The sequence below is a fragment of the Acinonyx jubatus genome, chromosome D4 (genome assembly GCF_027475565.1).
Source record: "Acinonyx jubatus isolate Ajub_Pintada_27869175 chromosome D4, VMU_Ajub_asm_v1.0, whole genome shotgun sequence".
Lineage (NCBI taxonomy): Eukaryota > Metazoa > Chordata > Mammalia > Carnivora > Felidae > Acinonyx > Acinonyx jubatus.
The window spans coordinates 8,589,224-8,606,524 of record NC_069391.1 but is presented as its reverse complement, the minus strand read 5'-3'; the positions used below and the strand labels follow the sequence as shown (position 1 = coordinate 8,606,524).

Here is a 17,301-nt window from a genome sequence, read left to right as displayed (position 1 = left end):
ACACCCAGGTCGGACTAAAGAATGGCCTGCACCGTTTATTTCTAAACAGCTCTACTGACTCAGAGGGTGTTTGGTTTTCACTACCTATAATTCCCTCCAGGAAATAGCTACATGAAATTAAGAGTGCAGTGGATTTTCAAAGGTTTAGAACTGATTCCAAAGGTAACCATAGGCAGTCTGGAAGACTGTGATCTCTCAAGGAACAAAAATTAGGCACTCTGACAGTTCTGAATTGTGAGAGAACATTTAGACATTCTTGGTAAATTTACCCAGTTTTTATCTGAAAATAGGAGATGGATTTTGGCCTCTGATATGTGAAGGGAATTTCTAGAACCTAAGGAATTCCTTCAGACAAGCAAACCCTTCCATAAATAAAGCAAGGCTTTGTTTTCAAATATGGACTCTGACGTTTAAAATAAAGGCAAGTTGTTTCCAAGCGTAAAAGAGACCTAACCTGTGGGGTATCTAAAAGGACTCTCAGAAAGAAGCACTTACACTGTGTCCCAAAGCCCCCAGAACAGCACAGAGAGTGAGGGGCTTGCACTTGGAGCCTGAGGGCAGCATGTGCCAGCCCTCCGCTAGATGGTGTGTTCTCGGTGCCCACCAGCGAATGATGGGTGGTGGTGGACGAGACAGATACCCTTTCTGCTCTGGTGGCACCCACAGCCCAGACCTGACCGGCAGGAGTGAACTGGAAACTGAAAGTGAGCTGAGCACCATGAAGGGAAAGGCAAAGGAGCATCTATAGAGGGGGCCCCACTCCAGTGTGGGGGGCCAGGGAGGGCTTTCTGGAGGGAAGCCCTAAAGAATGAATAAGCTAAGTGAAGAGGTGGGAGGTGAGCATGCCAGACAAAGACAACAGCTTGTGCAAGAGCCCTGGAGTGGGGAAAAACATGTTTGTTGGAAAAACTGGCTGGAGAGTAGAGAATGAGGTGGAGGGTGTTGTGAGAAGCAGCTGGAGTGGAAGGGAGGGGTGAGATGGCCTGGGGCCCGGACACCGTGAGTGGGGAGCTCAGGCCCCGATCCCCCTAAGAGCAGTAGGGAGCCACGGAGGGCTTGAGGCAAGGGCCTGGCCAGATTGGATTGGCACTGGACACACTCCGCCTTGCCTACAGCGTGTGAGTAGCTTCGAGGAGGCCAGGCTAGAGGAAGGAAGACCAGAGAAGGGAGCATGAAGAAGCCCATGGTGCATCACTGTATGTGAGAAATTGCTAGAGGGGGAGGGAAGGCCTTTTAAAAACAGTTCCTTTTAGAGCAGAGCCTTGGAAAGACATGAGACAGTTGTCAGTGAGCCTGTCCCTTACACCCGATGGAGACACATGGCATTTTCCTGTGCTTTGACGTTGCGAATCAGCGTGAACATTTGAGTTGTGGCCCCCTTACAGCAGAGACGGAAGGGCCAGCACCATGCTTCTCTCAGTCTACCCACACAGGGCAGGTGGATTTGGGCCGACTGATGCCACTAGCACATCTGCTTCCTCGAACGTGGGTCAGAGTGGCCACCGCCACCCCAGGACCAAGTCTGCCAGCTCCCAGTTCAGGGTGACCACATTTTTATCCGGCTGTCCCCAGGTTTGCCAGCACTAAGGGTAGTCCTTTCCTTTAATGCCCAACTGAAAAATTTCCATTCCGCAGGCAGGAAATCCAGACTTTTTTGTTTTCAGTTCCCCACCCCACGTGTTTCCAAGGATCCCCAAGGAATACTCACTTGTTCCACAGATCCATCCTGGTTGTTGCATGGTGCCTCAGCTGGCTGCTTGGCTCCAAACCCCTGATCCCTCCCTCCGGCATCTCTGCCTTTCCTACCCAGTCCCTGCAGCTGGACCTGTGTGGAGCCAGGCTCCTCCTTCCTCCCCCAGGGAGCACAGTTCGGGACGGATCTGGGGATGCCAGTGCCACAGAGAAAAGCTTGAGCCTGCATTCTGAAATGCCTGCTCCCGGAGCCCCTGGACCATGCCCTTTCTCCTCTTAGACAGCCACACGCGGCAGGGCCGACCCGTTGCCCTCCCATTCCTAGCCGAGGAGAGCCTTTGATCAAGTTTCCCCTTCCTCAGATGGAGGCATCCACCCCCTGGGGGGCCCAGCGAGTGGGGATAAGCTGCTGCCCTCTGACCCGTCTCCAACAGGCTTCTCAGTCAACAGAATAATCACAAAGGTAACTCCATCCCAAACGAAGGAAACCTTTTCTGTGATTTTGTAGAGTGGTCAGCTGCACATTGTCTTAAATCTCTCCCTTCCAGAAGAGAAATTTGCCTTTACGTTTGCAGTCTATGAATTTGTTACCTTAAAATTCACATTTCTCTGGGACTTCATAGTCGGGTTCCATTTTTACAAAAAGCCAGTGGGTGTTATTAAAACCCCCATTTTGTGAGTGAGGAAAGCCACAGCTTGACCTATGATTTAGCCAATGTCGTATGCCAGGCGGAGACCAAGTGCGACTCAACATCGCACGCTCTGGCTGGGGTTCCACTCAGCCCGAACTCGCGCACCCTCTGTCTAACACCTCTGTCTCCCTGGAGAGAAGCAGTGCGGGAGGAAAACACGTGTGAGGGTGGGGGGTGGGGGTGGCGTTTGCTCTGCTGCCCACAGCTAAGCACCTTGTCACCTTTGTCCCTTCTGGGGCACAGGGAAGACTTGGAGTCAGCATTTCTCTGCGTCAGGAAGTTTTGTCTGGTCCCCAAAAGGAGGAGGTAAGGGCAGAGCCCATTTTGTGTCAGAGAAAGTGTGTTTTCATAGCAGGAATCCGCGTACTCCTCAGGATGGCTGTTCTGCTTTGCCTTTTGGTCTCTGGGTTTCTAATTTGAAGCTCATGGTTGTGATCATGACAACTCTTGGTTATTCTCTCACATGTGACTGGCACTGCACTGAGCACTTTATGAGCATGATCTCACTTCATCCTCCTGACGTGACGCTCTTTCCTCTGAGAGAGGCACTATTTTTAACTTATTTCACAGCTGCAGAAGCCGAACAGGACTCATGTGAAAGGTCTCACCACTTAGGGGTGCCACCTCGGACTGGTGATAGCAGTGCCCAAGCCACGTCTGACCCAGTGCCCAACCACGAACCTCAGAATATGCCGTATTTCCCTGTAAAAGGTCTTTACCTTCTGGGGAAACCTGGACAGTGGACTGAGAAAGAATGTCTCTGGGGACTCTCCTTTGTGTAGCGAGGGCTTGAGATGGGGGACTGAGCCCCCCCCCCCCCCGGCCAGCTAGCCCCGAGGAGGACAAAGGTTGGGGGCTTGGGTTGGAGGAAGGGCTAGTGAGTTTCCCCATCCTCAGGACTAACCTGGCACCGTGGATGTCCTCCTTGCACTGGTTTGGAAAGGGAGAGTTAAGATAATTGGAATGGAGAATCTGAAGGATTCCGAGTGGTTGGTGGCTTGTAAGATGGCCCCAGTGCTCCCTGCTCCCCAGTATTCCTGTTCTTGTGCCATCCTTTCCCCTTGAGCACGGGCAGAACGCACTGACTTGTTCCTGACAAACAGAATATGACAGAACTAATGGGACATCCATTCTGAGATCAGATTATTCAAGGACTAAGCCTTCTTTGTGGGAGGCCTGTTCTCTCTTCCTGGCTCTTGGATTCTGAGGGAATCCAGCTGCATTCGGCAGTCCTGTGGAGAGTCCCCTGAGCCAAGGGATTGAGGCCTGCTGGCCACCGCATGAATGAGTTTGGAAACAGAGGCCACCTCAGTGGAGCCTTTAGATGAGACCATCTCCTCCGCCCGTGGCTTGACTGCATCACTTGAGACTCCTTGAGCCAGAGGCACCCAGCTGAGATACACTCAAATTCCTGACCCACAGAAACTGCAAAGTAATAAGTAAGTAAGCTGCTGTGTTTTGGGGCCAAATCTATCACACAGCAGTGGATAGCTAGCACATCACACAAACTTGATCACTACCCCACGTTCATTACTTTCTTGCCTCAGCTGTAAAGCTGAGCACACAAGGGACAGTAAGATCGATCTCCAGGGCAGCAGGAAGTGCTGGGTCCCTCTCAGAAGCTAATATTCACGGGAGGAAATCCTATAGGACAAGGGGGGGGGGGGTTGCCACTTTAAGAGGTAATGAATTCTTACAGCCCTGTAAGGAAGAGGGTGCCTGAGAAGGGCCTCAGAAGTTACCCTCAGAAAGGCTGTGGTTCCCTAATCAAGTGTATGTTGGGCGTTAGAAGGTAACATGTCCTGGCCTTCGGAGGTCCACGAATGCCTGCTTAGGAAACTGGAAGATTTCCATTCTGTGTGCCCCCCAGAAAGCTGTGCTCCAGGGTGAATTCAGTGTCCACCCATTCTCTTAAAACCTGTTTTGATTACAAAAGCAACACCCTGTTTGTTGTAAAACTCATGAAATGAACACTAAAAAGAAGTCTGTGAAGTAAGAAGCGAAAATCCCCTTCTTCCTCGCCTACTTTCCAGAAGCAGCCACAATTAACAGTCGGTGCGTATCCTTCCGGATGTTTTGTTCTCCACACACTGATGTATGTGCATGTGTGTGGGGCGCAGGGGATGCAAGTAATAGTGTGCCTTTTAACCAAAATGGGGACATTTTAGACATTTTGTTTGGCGCCCGTGGTGGGCACTTGGGTGGTTTGCTGAGTAGTGCCTGGCCGCCTGCTGGTTTGTGCAGCCGTGTGCCTGCTGAGGAGCAGGTGGATGGCTTCTGTTCTCTCCCTTCGATGGAAAGTGCGTTGTGGCTTTCCTCACTTGTGGGGGATTTCTGGAACAGTGAGTGCCAGGAGAGGGATTGCTGGACAAACTATTTGTGACTTTATCTCCAGTAGCTACTTTGGGAACGCCCTTGAAAGGTGGCGGTTACAGTCAACCCCACGCTCACCACCAACCACTAGGGCCCACCGACCCCTTTCTATTTATGAGAGACTGTCGGGTAAGAGATGGCATCTTGGTTTTTGTTGTTTTAATTTAATTAATTAATTAATTAATTAATTAATTTTTGAGAGAGACAGAGTGTGAGCCGGGGAGGGACAGAGAGAAAGGGAGACACAGAATCTGAAGCAGGCGCCAGGCTCTGAGCCATCAGCACAGAGCCCAGTGCGGGGCTCACATTCACGGACCATGAGATCATGACCTGAGCTGAAGTTGGACACTCAACCAACTGAGCCACCCACGCGCCCCTGGCATCTTGGTTTAATACACGTTTCTCTACCTGCCAATGCTTTGTGCTCTTGGCAGAGAAGCTGCCTTCCTGCTTCAAACACATGCTCCTTGGGCTCTCCTGGGCCCGCAGTTAGGCAGCCAGGCCTTGCCTCCCACCCAGCAGCTCAGCTGCCCTCTGCTCCTGCCTCTGCATCCTCAACATCTATGTCTGTCCTTAATCCTTCTCCTGTGTCCCCAGCATGGCCCTGCATTGCCCTGATCAGTGAAGAAAGACTGCCTGGCTGTTGGGTCCCCACGGAGAGGAGGCTGACAGAAATCCTTGCCCATACACTTGCTTGGGGCTTGGTCGGCATTCTGGGCTCCAAGGCTTTGCACTGCTCCTTATTCTTTTCCCTTTTTGAGATGACCAGGGTGTTGGCCTCTGTCAACACATGGCTCCAGAGAGACCTGATTCCGTGCCTTTTACATTAGCTACCCTTCCAGGCTCTGGACCACTGCTCATTCTCTAGCGGTCAGGGCAAACGTGACCTGTCCACCCTGCCCAAGGACCTCTCTCTTTCTCTTAGGAGATGTCCCTCAGCTTGAGGAGGGTGCGCAAGCTGAAACAGGGGAAGGGAGCACCCCTTGGCCAGCCCATAGAGCCAGGTTTATCATGACCAGGGGTGAGCAGGGGATGGGACAGCCGGATGGCCCGCCCACCTGGGAGCTACCACATGTGGAAGTGCTTTGGGAAAGCTGCACAGATGGGAGTGATTATCTGTGTCTGGGTTCTCATGTGTGGGCTGAGCTGACCCAGGCTGCCCTACGTCAGGAGAGATGGGGGTACTTGAATGTCTGGGTGATGGTTGGTACCAAGGCCTTGTGTCCACAATGGCAGAATCTCAGATAGGCCTGGGTTGAGCTTGACTCTGGATCTGAGAGAGATTAGGTAAGGAAGCCCCAGGCCTGAAGGCATGGACATGGGAGATGAGCCACCGTAACGGGGACCCAGCTACGAGATGGCGTGGCCCAGGGCTCGGACCAGGTAGAATTTGTGCACAAGTGACAGCCAGAGCAGCCACAGGTTAACACCGTGACTGCCAGAGGTTGGGGCTGAGTCTGTCAGTTGGAGGACAAGCGGAAGCAAGAAGGGCGGGCGCAGCCTTCAGCCCTGGCACAGGGTCGGAAGCCCCAAGACGCTGGGCCCACTGCTCTGAGATAACTCAGGCAAAGAGCCCTGGACTGGCTTCCTGACATCGGGGGACCTGTTGTCCGTCCAGTTACTTCTGCACAGACAGGCTGGCTGGCTAGCTCACATAACTGCTACTGTGGGTGGGAGGCCGCCAGGATTCTCAGGTGTTTGGGGGGCGATGACGGGATGAGACAAGGGCATTGGTTGTTTCATTTTGCCCTTGTGGGTTGTGATGTGATGCTGCAGAAGCAGGAGTGCAAATCCTGAGAGGCTCAGTCTGCATGTTGTTGGGTGGGTCACTCGCATCTCTGAGCCTTGATGTCTGTTAGATAAAGGGAGTGCAATTAGAGGAGCCACCTCATAGGTGTGTTATGAGATTTATTTATTTATTTTTTAAAGTTCATTTATTTATTTTGAGAGAGAGAGAGAGAGAACCCCAAGCAGGCTCAGCACAGAGCCCAACGCAGGGCTTGAACCCACGAAAACGTGAGATCGTGCCCTGAACCAAGGTCAAGAGTTGGATGCTTAACCGACTGAACCACCCAGGTGCCCCCTGTTATGAGATTTAAAGAGACACACATGGTGCCTGGTACACAGAAAGCACCCCGTAGATGGCAGATGGCACGAGTGTAATCCAGAGCAAAACCCTGCAGGAAGACTCCAGCAGTGGGGACCTCCTTGCCTCCTGTATCCACAGAGACTGTTGAGAAACTCAGCAAACCCAGGAAGGGCAGGAAGAGCCGCATCTGGGCACAGCCAGGTGTCACGTTTAGTGACCCAGCAGGGCCTGGAAGGTTTGCATATGCTTTGTGGGGTAGAGCAGGAGTGGGCAGGGGGAGGGACTGAGGAGCAGACACCATCTAATGGCTAGTGGGACAGAATCCACCCAGCTGGCAAAATACAGTCTCTGGAGGGGAGGGGAATTAACAGCAGCTGAAGTACAGTGTAGACACCTTTTTGGATATAGATCCAGGCTGAGACCCCTCCTTCTCTGGGAACCTGAGAACCCCCCCCCCCCCGCCCCCACAGCATTGAACTCCGGCGGCAGTGTTCGTTCCAGCCAGAGCTGATCGGATTGAGGTGGACACCCGGCCCCAGCGGGCTGGGAGTCTGCACTGGAAGGGAGGGTGCTCGTCAGTCTCTGCTGGCACCGAGACCAGCAGGACATGTGAGCTCAGGAATTCCGTGCTGGGAAAAGCAGATGGACGCACAATGAGAAACAGAGAGACCTGCGCGCAAGGGAAAGGGAAAAGAAGGGGGGTGGGGGAGGCTGGGAGAGCTGCTGCCTGGCCTCTTGAAGGCTTTCCAGGCCATTTCTGGTTCCTGGCCCTCGTGAGGCCCAGCTGCGTCCCTGCTCATGGACTCTGGGAGATACCTCGTGTCCTTATGTAACCAGCTTATTAAATGAGCTGGACTCAGTCAGGTGTAAGAAGAAACCAACTTAATTTTTTCCCCCGTGTCCTTTCCAACTTACCCTGTGGACTAGCTCTTTTCCCGGTCGACGCTGGAGACTTAGCAAGCCCCTTCGTCCCCTTCGTCTTTCTGGCGTTCGGCATGAAGAAGCCGAGTCTGCTCTAACCATCCGGTCACTGCACACAGTGTGGTGCAGTAACCAGAGGTCTGGACTCCCTAACGCCTGGACCAGAGGCCTGGAGGCCTGGGGTGGGGGAGGGCCCACGGTCAGCACTGTCACTGGCCCCCACAAGCCTCCTGCCTCCCGCTTGCCCACTGAGATTTGTGAGCCTCGGGGTTGGAACAGGGGAGAGGGGAAAAGTGAGGGGTCAGGGCTCATCTTACGTGGCCAGTTCAGTCGTGATTCAGAGCTTGCACCAGAAGCCCAAGCACCCACACTCTTTACCCCCCATTGCTGCTGCTGCTGCTGCTGCTGCTGCTGCTGCTGCAGAATTTCCCTTCTGGGCACTTCTGACTCAGTTGCCGTGACCTGTGATACATCTTTTCCACCTCAACACTTATGGCTCCTTCCTTGGCTCCTGGGCCTCCTGCACTGTCTCCCCCCACCCCACCCCCCGGCTGCCCTCTGGTTCCTAGGAAACCATATCCTTGCCTCCCCCGCAGCCCCTGATGGGCTTGCCATTTGCTCCAGTGTGGTCTCATTTCTCTCTGCCGCAGGTCTGGAGACTTGAGGCACGAGTCTGGTACTAGTGCTTATGCCAAACCTCTGGAATGGTCCCTCAAAGGCCCTCTCACTTGATTTAGGGTCGGGGGAACACCCACCCTCCGTGTGGTGGTGGTGGCCAGGGAGCATATCACAAGGACAACTCATTCCCCCCACCCCAGGGTATTTTTCCTGCACCTCTCACACAGGCTGCAGAAGGGCAATCTGCTAATGTTGTAGAATCCTTTTGGAGTCACCCCCTATAGTGATGGTCCTACACCTTGCTCTAGGATGTGGGACACTTGGAAGCTATTATTTTGCCCTTAGCCTCTGGAGTCTCAGATAAAACTAAGGCCGAAAGAGTGCCTTTTTAACATTTTGTTACCTTGAAACGTGCCCTTTCTGTTTAATCCAGTTGCCTGGCTTTGTCATACTATAGCCTAGAGTCTTTGCAAGCCTGCATATAACAGATGAGGTGGTCTCAGATCAGAGAGGACCCCCTTGAGCTCCCAAGGACCATCTGTAAATTGTGAGCATCCTAGACTCCCAATACTGTTGTATTCGGTAGTCCAAAGGCTTCTCTTTCAGTCTTGCTCAAATTGGCAAGATTTTGCAAGATTTGGGGGAGGGGATCCTGCTCAGTGTCACTTGCTTGAAGAACATCACTGTCTTCCTGCCGTGTTCCCACATAAGCCCAGCAGGTCGGTGCCCCCCAGCGACCAAGGTATTGGTGCAAACTGGAGTGTGGGGGCTTGGCTGGGATCAGAGAAAGTCTGGGTCTGCAGGTACCCTCACCATGGAGACCTCAGTGACAGTAGGGCTCCTACGCCTGCAGGCCTTAAAAGGCCACTGGCTGGGATGGGAGAGGAAGGACAGGTGCTGGTCTGAGTTGGGCAGACCTCAGGGACCTGGCTGTGTTTGCTGGCCGGTGGAGCCACACACCAGGCGCTACGGCACCATGCACTTGAGCACAGCTCTTCCGCATCCCCCCCCCCCCCCGCCCCGCCCCCCATTCTCTTCTTCAATGCTGTCGGCCAAACCCCCATTTTACACCAAGGAGAGCCAGTTCCACATGTCTGATGGGTTTATTCCTACCTCTCCTTCCATATAGCCAGGGTGTGGTTTGACTCAGGTTTGGGTTTGGGGTGGGGGTTGGGAGAAATAGCTGGTGTCTCGGCCTGCTTTTGTCTGGGTCACAGCTAGTCTAGGAAAAGGGTTATTCCACGTTGTCCAGCATGGCTTTCCAGAACTCTTCGCTTTGGGGTTTGGACCCACGACCAGTGACCAGTAAGGCTGGATGGACCCTGTTTTCCTTAACCATCAATCCTTCCATCCTGGACACACCAGTCCAGGTGTGTGGGGAGGCCTGGGCCAAGGTTGAGGTATTCTCACCAAACACACCAAATAGGGTACAACAACTGATGACCTCGACAGCCGACTAGAGGTTTGGGAGAAGGGAGCTGAGAACTCTTAGTTAGTGCCTGACATCCAGCACCTTCCGGATTAACTGCTGCTAGGGCATTTTTACCAGCTGTCTGACTGTGAGCCTCATTTCCTCCTCTCCTGTGAGGTGAGAACAATCCCTTCTTCACCTGGGTGCTGTGAGCATTACATAAGAAAACAGAAGTCCAATTCCAAGCACGTAGTAGGGTGTAGTAAATATCTGTCTCGACCCAACTACATCTTTGCTAGAAGCAGCTCTCGTGTGGCAGTATTGCTAAGTCATTGGGAAGAGGGATTGCTGGGTCCGAAGGTATAAGCATTTTAAAAGTTTTGATGCACACGTATATCCATGTTTGATATACACGTTGCTAAGTTGCCCTTGAAACAGGTTGAATCAATTTATACTTCCACCCATAGTACAGAAAGTACGTATTTCTCCATTCCCTTGTCAACATGGAGATTTTTTTCATCTTTACAAATCTGATAGGCACCTTGTGATGGTTTGTGCTTGATTTAGTATCCCTCCCTCTCTGGTTATTACTGAGGTTGGCACCTTTTCTTCCTTATTGGCCATTTGTGTTCTGATGTGTTCGTGTGCCTAACGAAGTTTTCTGTCATGGTGTCTGTATTTTTCTCCTTGATTTAAGAGAGTTCTTGAGATAGCATGAATATTGATCCTTTATTTTTCTTATTTGATATTTGCCTTCAGCCTTGGTCATCTGTTATTTTTCAGAGGGCAGAAAATTTGGGGTTTTCTTTAGTCATATCCCTTAATCTTTTCCTTTTTGGCTTTGGGGTTTCCTGCCATGCCTAGAGATGACTTCCCAGCCCACAGTTTTGTTTTTCTGGCAGCTAATGTGAAAGTCAGATTGGAATGAGGGAGGGAGGCAGAGGGCTCCCGGTCCGGTGGGAAGCCTATTGTAGTAGTTGAGGGGAGAGGAGACACGAAGGCAGAGAAAAGGGCTTTCGTGGATGGATGGATTGGCGTTGGTGTGGTAAGGGGAGAAATTCTTGCTTTTGACCTGAGTAATTGATAAATGGTGCCTTTTGGTGACATGGGCCCAGACCTGGGGGAAGGTGTTTCAGGGGTTGGTTGCACTGTCTAGGAGGGGCTTCTGGGACGTTCAGTGAGGATATCCAGGACATGGCTGTAAGGAAGTGAAGCCCCAGAGAGCTTTCATGGCCTGGGGTGCTGTCTTGGGCCTCCTGGTGGTGTACGTGGAAACCAAAGATAGGGAGAGTGTGATGTAAAAGATTTTGGTGTATGTCCTTGGTGCTGAATCTGTATCTAGTCTTACTCAAAGAGACTCTGATAGAAGAGGCCCCAGGAAGGCATTCCAAAACAGTAACACACAGTGTAGATACGTCCAAATAGCACTGATGGCTTTTATTGCAGGTTTGTGTCATTACAAGGATAATCTGGGAATATATTAAAAAAAACCCTCCCTTTTATATACACAAAACATGCTACATGGTACACTTTGTGGGAATGCTGAGGTAATAGGCACACACCCAGACATGGACAGTACCAAACGTTCCAACATCTCACACACCCCCATTCACACGCCCACCGGGGACGGTCTCACCTTCCTGACTCCTCTCTTGCTCCCTGCTTGGCAAGAGTCCCGGTAGTACTGAGTCTGACACTTCGCGGCCAGCAGGACTCAGAAAGCCACCACGCTGCAATGCACCAGCCAAGGGGTCCGGTGGCTCCTGGTTATTCAGGAGCTCACGAGAAGCGGCCAGTTGTCATTTTTGTGGCACCTGTACTCCAGAGAAGTGTAGTTTGGGGACGAGATGCGGACTCTAGTCAGCCTGAGAGCACGGGACCTTTGGTCTGTAGCCATTCGGGGGCCCCAATGATCGGGGGATGACTTCTCTTCACTTGAGTATCTCCTGGGCAAGGTAGGTTATTATTTCTGTGACGGTTAAAATGACATGTAGGCTAAAGTGTGAACGGAACATACAAAACTGCGAGTACATCATCTACGTGGCCGGGAGTTAGCTTTGGGGCCTGGCCTTCCCTTTCCTGACCAGAAACCTGGAGCCCAAACTGTCCCCTACTCAGAGGCTTGCCTGGAAAGAAAGGATGATATGACAGAAAAGGTAAGGAGTGGGTATGAAGGGTAGAGAAGAGCAGAGAAGGTGCCTGGAACCTCAGTGAGTGGCCAACGACTGGTACAGAAGGTACTTCCTGAATGGTGTTGGATGAACAAGTGGATGGATAGATGGTTGGATGGATGGATGGATGGAGAAAAAGTCCTGAGAATGGGGGAAAGTATAGAAATGGAGAGGGAAGGGGATGTTGAAATTTGATCAGGTGCCCAAAGGGTTCTTTAGCGAGGAAGCAGGGAACCCCTATGTGAGTGAATAGCATGTAGACACTCCTGGAAAAATTCAGGCACGTGGACACCAAGGGTTATTCTTTGAATTAGAGCTACATAGCCTGTGATCTGCTCTCAGATTCGAGCAACACCATGTGAATGCGGTGCTTTTCGCCGAAGAGGAAAGCTGTTGGTAACAACTTCAACATCTGAGAATTGAATGTCTGCATTTAGGTATATAACCAAACCTATATACGTGTCTAGATATAGTACACGTGGTATATATCTAAATGCACATATATGTGGTACACACACATGTGCATAAGCTCAGCTCATGCGTATGTATATTACGAAGGTATTTTGCAGTTGGGTTTTCATTGTAGGGATTTAATGTATTTAAAGAAGGACTTGTCTGTAGTTCTGTCCTGTGTGGAAACATGAGGGTCTGTCTGATGTGAAGAAAAGCAGTAGGGACAGAGAATACTGTATTGATTCCATTCCATCAACTGCCGCAGCGATCGGGTAAACAGAATCCGGCGGCCCCATCCTCCCGGCCCCAAGGTGAACTGGCGGGGAGTTGTTCCTGGTGCCGGGGCCAGCATGGCCGGGTCAGGCTCCTGGCAATGGCCGTGAGAGGTCAGGAGGGAGCTGGCTTAGTGGAAGGTGTTGGGGTTGGGCCGGATCATCATCACCACTTTCTTGAGCGAGTAGGACCCTCCTCGGAACTCAGCCCAGTAGACTCCATCCTGGTAGCGGCTCCGGTAATGGCCCCCACGGTACCAGACCCCGTTGAGGTTGGAGTGGGCACAGGCATTATACCACCAGCCTCCCTTCTGGTAGTGGGCACAGTTTCCTGCGGGAGACAAGGGAGGAGGTCACAGGGAGGAGGCAGTTGTATCCAAGGCTGCCATTTGTTTAGGGCCTTTAGCAGAGCCCTCTGGGAAGGTGGGGGAGAGGGCATTTGGAGCAGGAATGCTTGAGGGGTGGGCCAGGTCTCAGATTTGCTCCAACCTTTGAGGCTCGGCCTTGTGACCAGCGAACTCACCGAGCCACCGAATTGTCCTTGTGAAATGAGGGTAAGCGTGGTGCCTCCCGCACAGGACTGTGTGGTGATCGAAGGAGGGCGCATAGTTAAGCAGTTAGCCTGGGGCTTGGTGCAGAGGAAGCGCCCCAGGGAGGTTTGAATAGGAAGCAGAAATGACCTGGGGTGGGCGGGGGAGCGGCCAAAGTGTTCTGAGGAATTTTTTAAGAGTTGCAACTGTTGGATCAAGATTTTTATAGAATGACAAAGGAAGTGTTTAAGATGAAATGCTCCTCTGTTTCTCCCAGCCTGTATTCCAGCCAAGTATTTTTTTTATGATTTCACAAAAGAAAGATATTTTCATAAAACTTCTGGCACTATCATATCATGCTGGATTTTGCTGCCAAGGACAAGCAGTTCGGAACAACAGTGAAAGTGTGGGCAAGGTGCAAGCAGGCGTGCAGGGGCATCGGCCTTCTCAGGGAGGAAGCGGAAGAGGAGCTGCCAGCTGCTTGGGCTGCTCTTAGTTAAAAGAGAGGGTCCCCGGTTTCCTGAGCAGGCCTGAGAAGTGGACCCCCACTCAGAGGAAGGGCTGCCTCGGTCAGGTTTGTGGGCTGGTGCCCAATGGGGCCGGTGGCCCTGCTCCCGCTGAGGCCTTGGGATGTGGTAAGGAGGCTGCAGGCTGGCCGAGGCAGAAAGCTCAGGGGAGAATGGGCTCAGGCACCCGCAGCCCCTGCAGCCCAGCCCAGAGTTTTCCTTGGGCTCTGTTAGGCCGTCACTCGAGGCTAGGGACCAAATGGCAGTGCTTGGGTTTGGAGAGCAGAGAGAGCCCTTGGCATGCCATAGCCAGCGTCCCGTGTGAGTGGAGGCCACTCCTGAGCTTGACCTGCATGCCTCCAGGGACAAGGAGCTCACTTCCTTGCCAGCCACTGACGGTGCTGTTGCACAGGCCTGACGGTTTGGGTCATAGAACAGTCTTCTCCCTCCTATCCACGATGGCCCTCGAGATGCTGTAGCAGTCCCAGTGTCCCCAGAATCTGACTAGCTCCAAGGGTCCTCTTCCTGCCCTGCTCTTCTAGAAGCCTCTATAACCCTGCCTAAGAAGGCATACTGTCTCGTCAGGGGCCCCTTCAGTGCCAGCCAGCAGGTGGAGGTAACTGCATGTCCCCCAGTGTTGTGAGAACAGCCCGCTAGAGTGTGGCTGCCATGGGGACCTAGAGTGAGGACCTCCCTCCTCAATATGTAGGTACAGAGCTTGCCTGAAAAATGCAAGTGGTTCCTGGGACCTTAAAGAGGAGGGAAGTGGCCTGCAGACCAGGGGGCAGGGAGGGGGCCAGATTTGCCCAATGATAACAGACATCCTTGGTCTGGAGGTAGGGTTGGTCCCTCAGACAGGAGCAGTGCCTTGCTGGCTTTGCCAAGCAGCTGGGGTGCAGAGGCCCTCATCTCAGGAAAGTGGGTGTGGGGCCTGGAGAGGCTTAACTGTGGGAGGTTGACATCTGGACTCAGGGCTGGATTGTATGTATGTGTGTCTCTTAGAATATTCTGTGTTTTTTTCCCCCTTGTTTTTTATTTAATAAAGGCTTCCTAGTAAAGACCTGGCTTTGAGGCATATGACCCTGGACAAATCACTTCATGTCTCCTACCTGGTTTCCTCTTAATAGCTCCCTTACTACACTGTGTTAATAACACACGCTAATAATAGTAACCACAAAGACCGCCCAGTTGGATTGAGCCCTCTTTGCCACGTCTGAGACAAAGCCCTTGAGGTACATCCTCTAACCTTCTCACCACCCTGCAAGGCAGGCATTGTCCTTATTTCCCGATGTGGAAGCGAGGCCCGGAGAGATTAGTAAGCAGCATGCCCAAAGACACATGACTGGTAGGAGGCAGGGCCAGCATTATTACCCAGGTGTGTGGCCCAGAGTCCGTGGAGAGTGTGGCCTGAACACCTGGTGCCTCGGGCAGAGAGGTGATGTGAAGGCTTGGCCCTGAGTGGCCCACAAATGTGTAATTTGTACACCTCTTTGCCGTTCCCTTTTTGTTAATGCCCCTCTGACCCACCTTTGTGAAGGGGGTCTGTGGGCAGTGGGCAGAGGAGTGGGTTTTCAGGGAGTAGCAACAGGGTCGGCCTTCTGGGCTCTGGGACCTTCCTCTTCTCAGGCTGTGACCCAGAAGCTCTGGCTTTGACCGACCTCTTTGCCCTGGCCTGCACCTGGGTTTGACTGTATGGGTCCTACCTGTGTAGACGTCATGGTCTCTGTCCAGGGTGGTGAACTGCTTGCCGTTATGCCAAGTAAAGGAGTCACCAGCATTGCCATGGTAGCGCCCCAGCCTCAGCTTGTAATACTCGCTCTCGGGCTCCAAGCGGAAGCTGGCATATTCTGCAAAGACTTTGCGGCCAGACCAGTCCTCCATGGTCACCAGCAGTTTGTAGTTGCCTTGGTTCGTCAGCCAGTAGATGTTCTCCAGGCCTAGCCAGTACTCGCCATCAATGTTCCCAAACCCTTGCTGGGGAAAACGGAGGAGAGCGTTAGTGAGGGATACGTAGTGTCCTCAGCCAGCAGGGCCCCACTCTTGGATGCTCAGCCCTGGGCAGAGGAGATCAGAAATGGGCAGAGCATAAGGCAGGCCTGGGTTCAAATCCCCACCTCGGCACTTGGCTGTGACTTGATGAATCGCTTTTCCTGTCTGAGCCTCAATCACGCATCATTCAAGACTACTGAAAGTGTGCCTACTGTGTGCTAGGCATTGTGTGAACATGGGGGACACTGTGTTACCTTTACTACAGGGTTGTTGTAGGAACACACCTAATGTGGTAAACCGAGAGCCTAACACACAGTAGGCAGGCGACAGGAGTTCCTTGGACGAATCCTGACCACCTCTGAGCTTCACCGTCCCTCTCTGGGAATGGGATGTGTGTGAGGGTCTTGTGTAAACTCTAATGCACCAGATCGGTATGAGCTGTGACAAACACATGCTACATCTGCCCGGGCTCCCTTCTGGGTTTAAAATCAGCGGTTTTATTATTGTTTTTACGCTGAATTTAAGGAGTCATCAGCCAGGTAGTGGCCACTCAAAGTCTTAAGAATAGATGGGCTCGCTGAGGATGCTGATAGTATTCAGTGAGCCTTCCAGTGTATTGGCACTGTTCTCAGGACTTTACGTAGGTTATGTTATTAATCCTTGTGCCAGCTCTAAGAGCTAGGTCCACAGAGGCCCAGGGTCAGAGAGAGCCTGAGGGTGACTCGGGGTCTGAAGCAGGCACCCAGTCTTAACGACTGTGTTCTCCCGCCCCTGAGAAAAAGAATATGGGCAGGAGAAGGAAGGGGTGAAGGAGTGGATCTTCAGAAAGCAGAGGAGAAAGAGAAGAAAACAGCGACACGGGCTGGGCAGGAGGTGGGCTGGGAGCAACCAGGACGGGAAGGGGCCACGCGAAGCCACGCACAGGCGTCATGGCCAGGGTCGTTCGTAAGCTTTGGTGTCAGAGGCCTGGACTCGCTGCTATGTGCAGCCCCGAGCAGGTTGTTTCACCTTTTCATCTGTAAACCGGGGCCACACCAGGATCTTCCTCCCGGGGCTCGTGTGAGACTAAAGCAGGTAACAGTTGGAAGTACTTGGCATGGTGCCTGGCACGTGGCGGTGGCATTTGGTGAACTGAGCTCCTTTTGCCACCTTCGGCACCACCCCTGTCATCTGCCAGACGGATGGCTGAGCCCAGTGGCCTTTCCTACCACTGGGTGGGCATTCAGCTTCCTGGGAATTCGGGCCTAGTGTTCCCATGTTTCCCAGTAGCAGGCCCTGGGGACCTGCCCCTTCTGGGCTGAGAGACCAGGTCTTCCCGCAAGGAAGCCCCAGCTGGGAAAAGGATGCTCCCTATACCCAGACGGGGATGAGGGGCCACCCCCTAGCAGCATTTCTAAAGTCCCACCATGACCATGGGCCTTTTGTGGTGTGTCCCTAACTCGTATCTTGTAGCAGTTGCCAGCGGCAGGCAGGGGAGGGGCTGCTGGTCCTCACCATCCCTGGTGGGTTTGCAAAAATGGCCTCGTCAGTGTCTTCCTCACCTCACGTGTGTATTGCACGGGGCCACCAAGGCCTCGACAGGTC

The 17,301-nt window shown here is 52.6% G+C and overlaps 2 protein-coding genes across 23 annotated transcripts in view; one reads left to right on the top strand and one right to left on the bottom strand.

The window, feature by feature from the left end:
- RALGPS1 (Ral GEF with PH domain and SH3 binding motif 1) overlaps positions 1 to 17,301 on the top strand; it is a 273,614-nt gene that overhangs the window by 127,081 nt on the left and 129,232 nt on the right. The window lies entirely within an intron of this gene.
- ANGPTL2 (angiopoietin like 2) overlaps positions 11,209 to 17,301 on the bottom strand; it is a 34,223-nt gene continuing 28,130 nt past the window's right edge. For all 10 annotated transcript variants that reach the window (XM_053204596.1, XM_027035159.2, XM_053204595.1 and 7 more), the window contains 2 exons: positions 15,432 to 15,702; positions 11,209 to 13,023 (listed from right to left, as the gene is read on the bottom strand). In XM_053204596.1, coding sequence (XP_053060571.1) covers positions 12,824 to 13,023; positions 15,432 to 15,702 — 471 coding nt within the window. In that variant the 3' untranslated portion in view covers positions 11,209 to 12,823. The remainder of the gene's footprint in view (positions 13,024 to 15,431; positions 15,703 to 17,301) is intronic.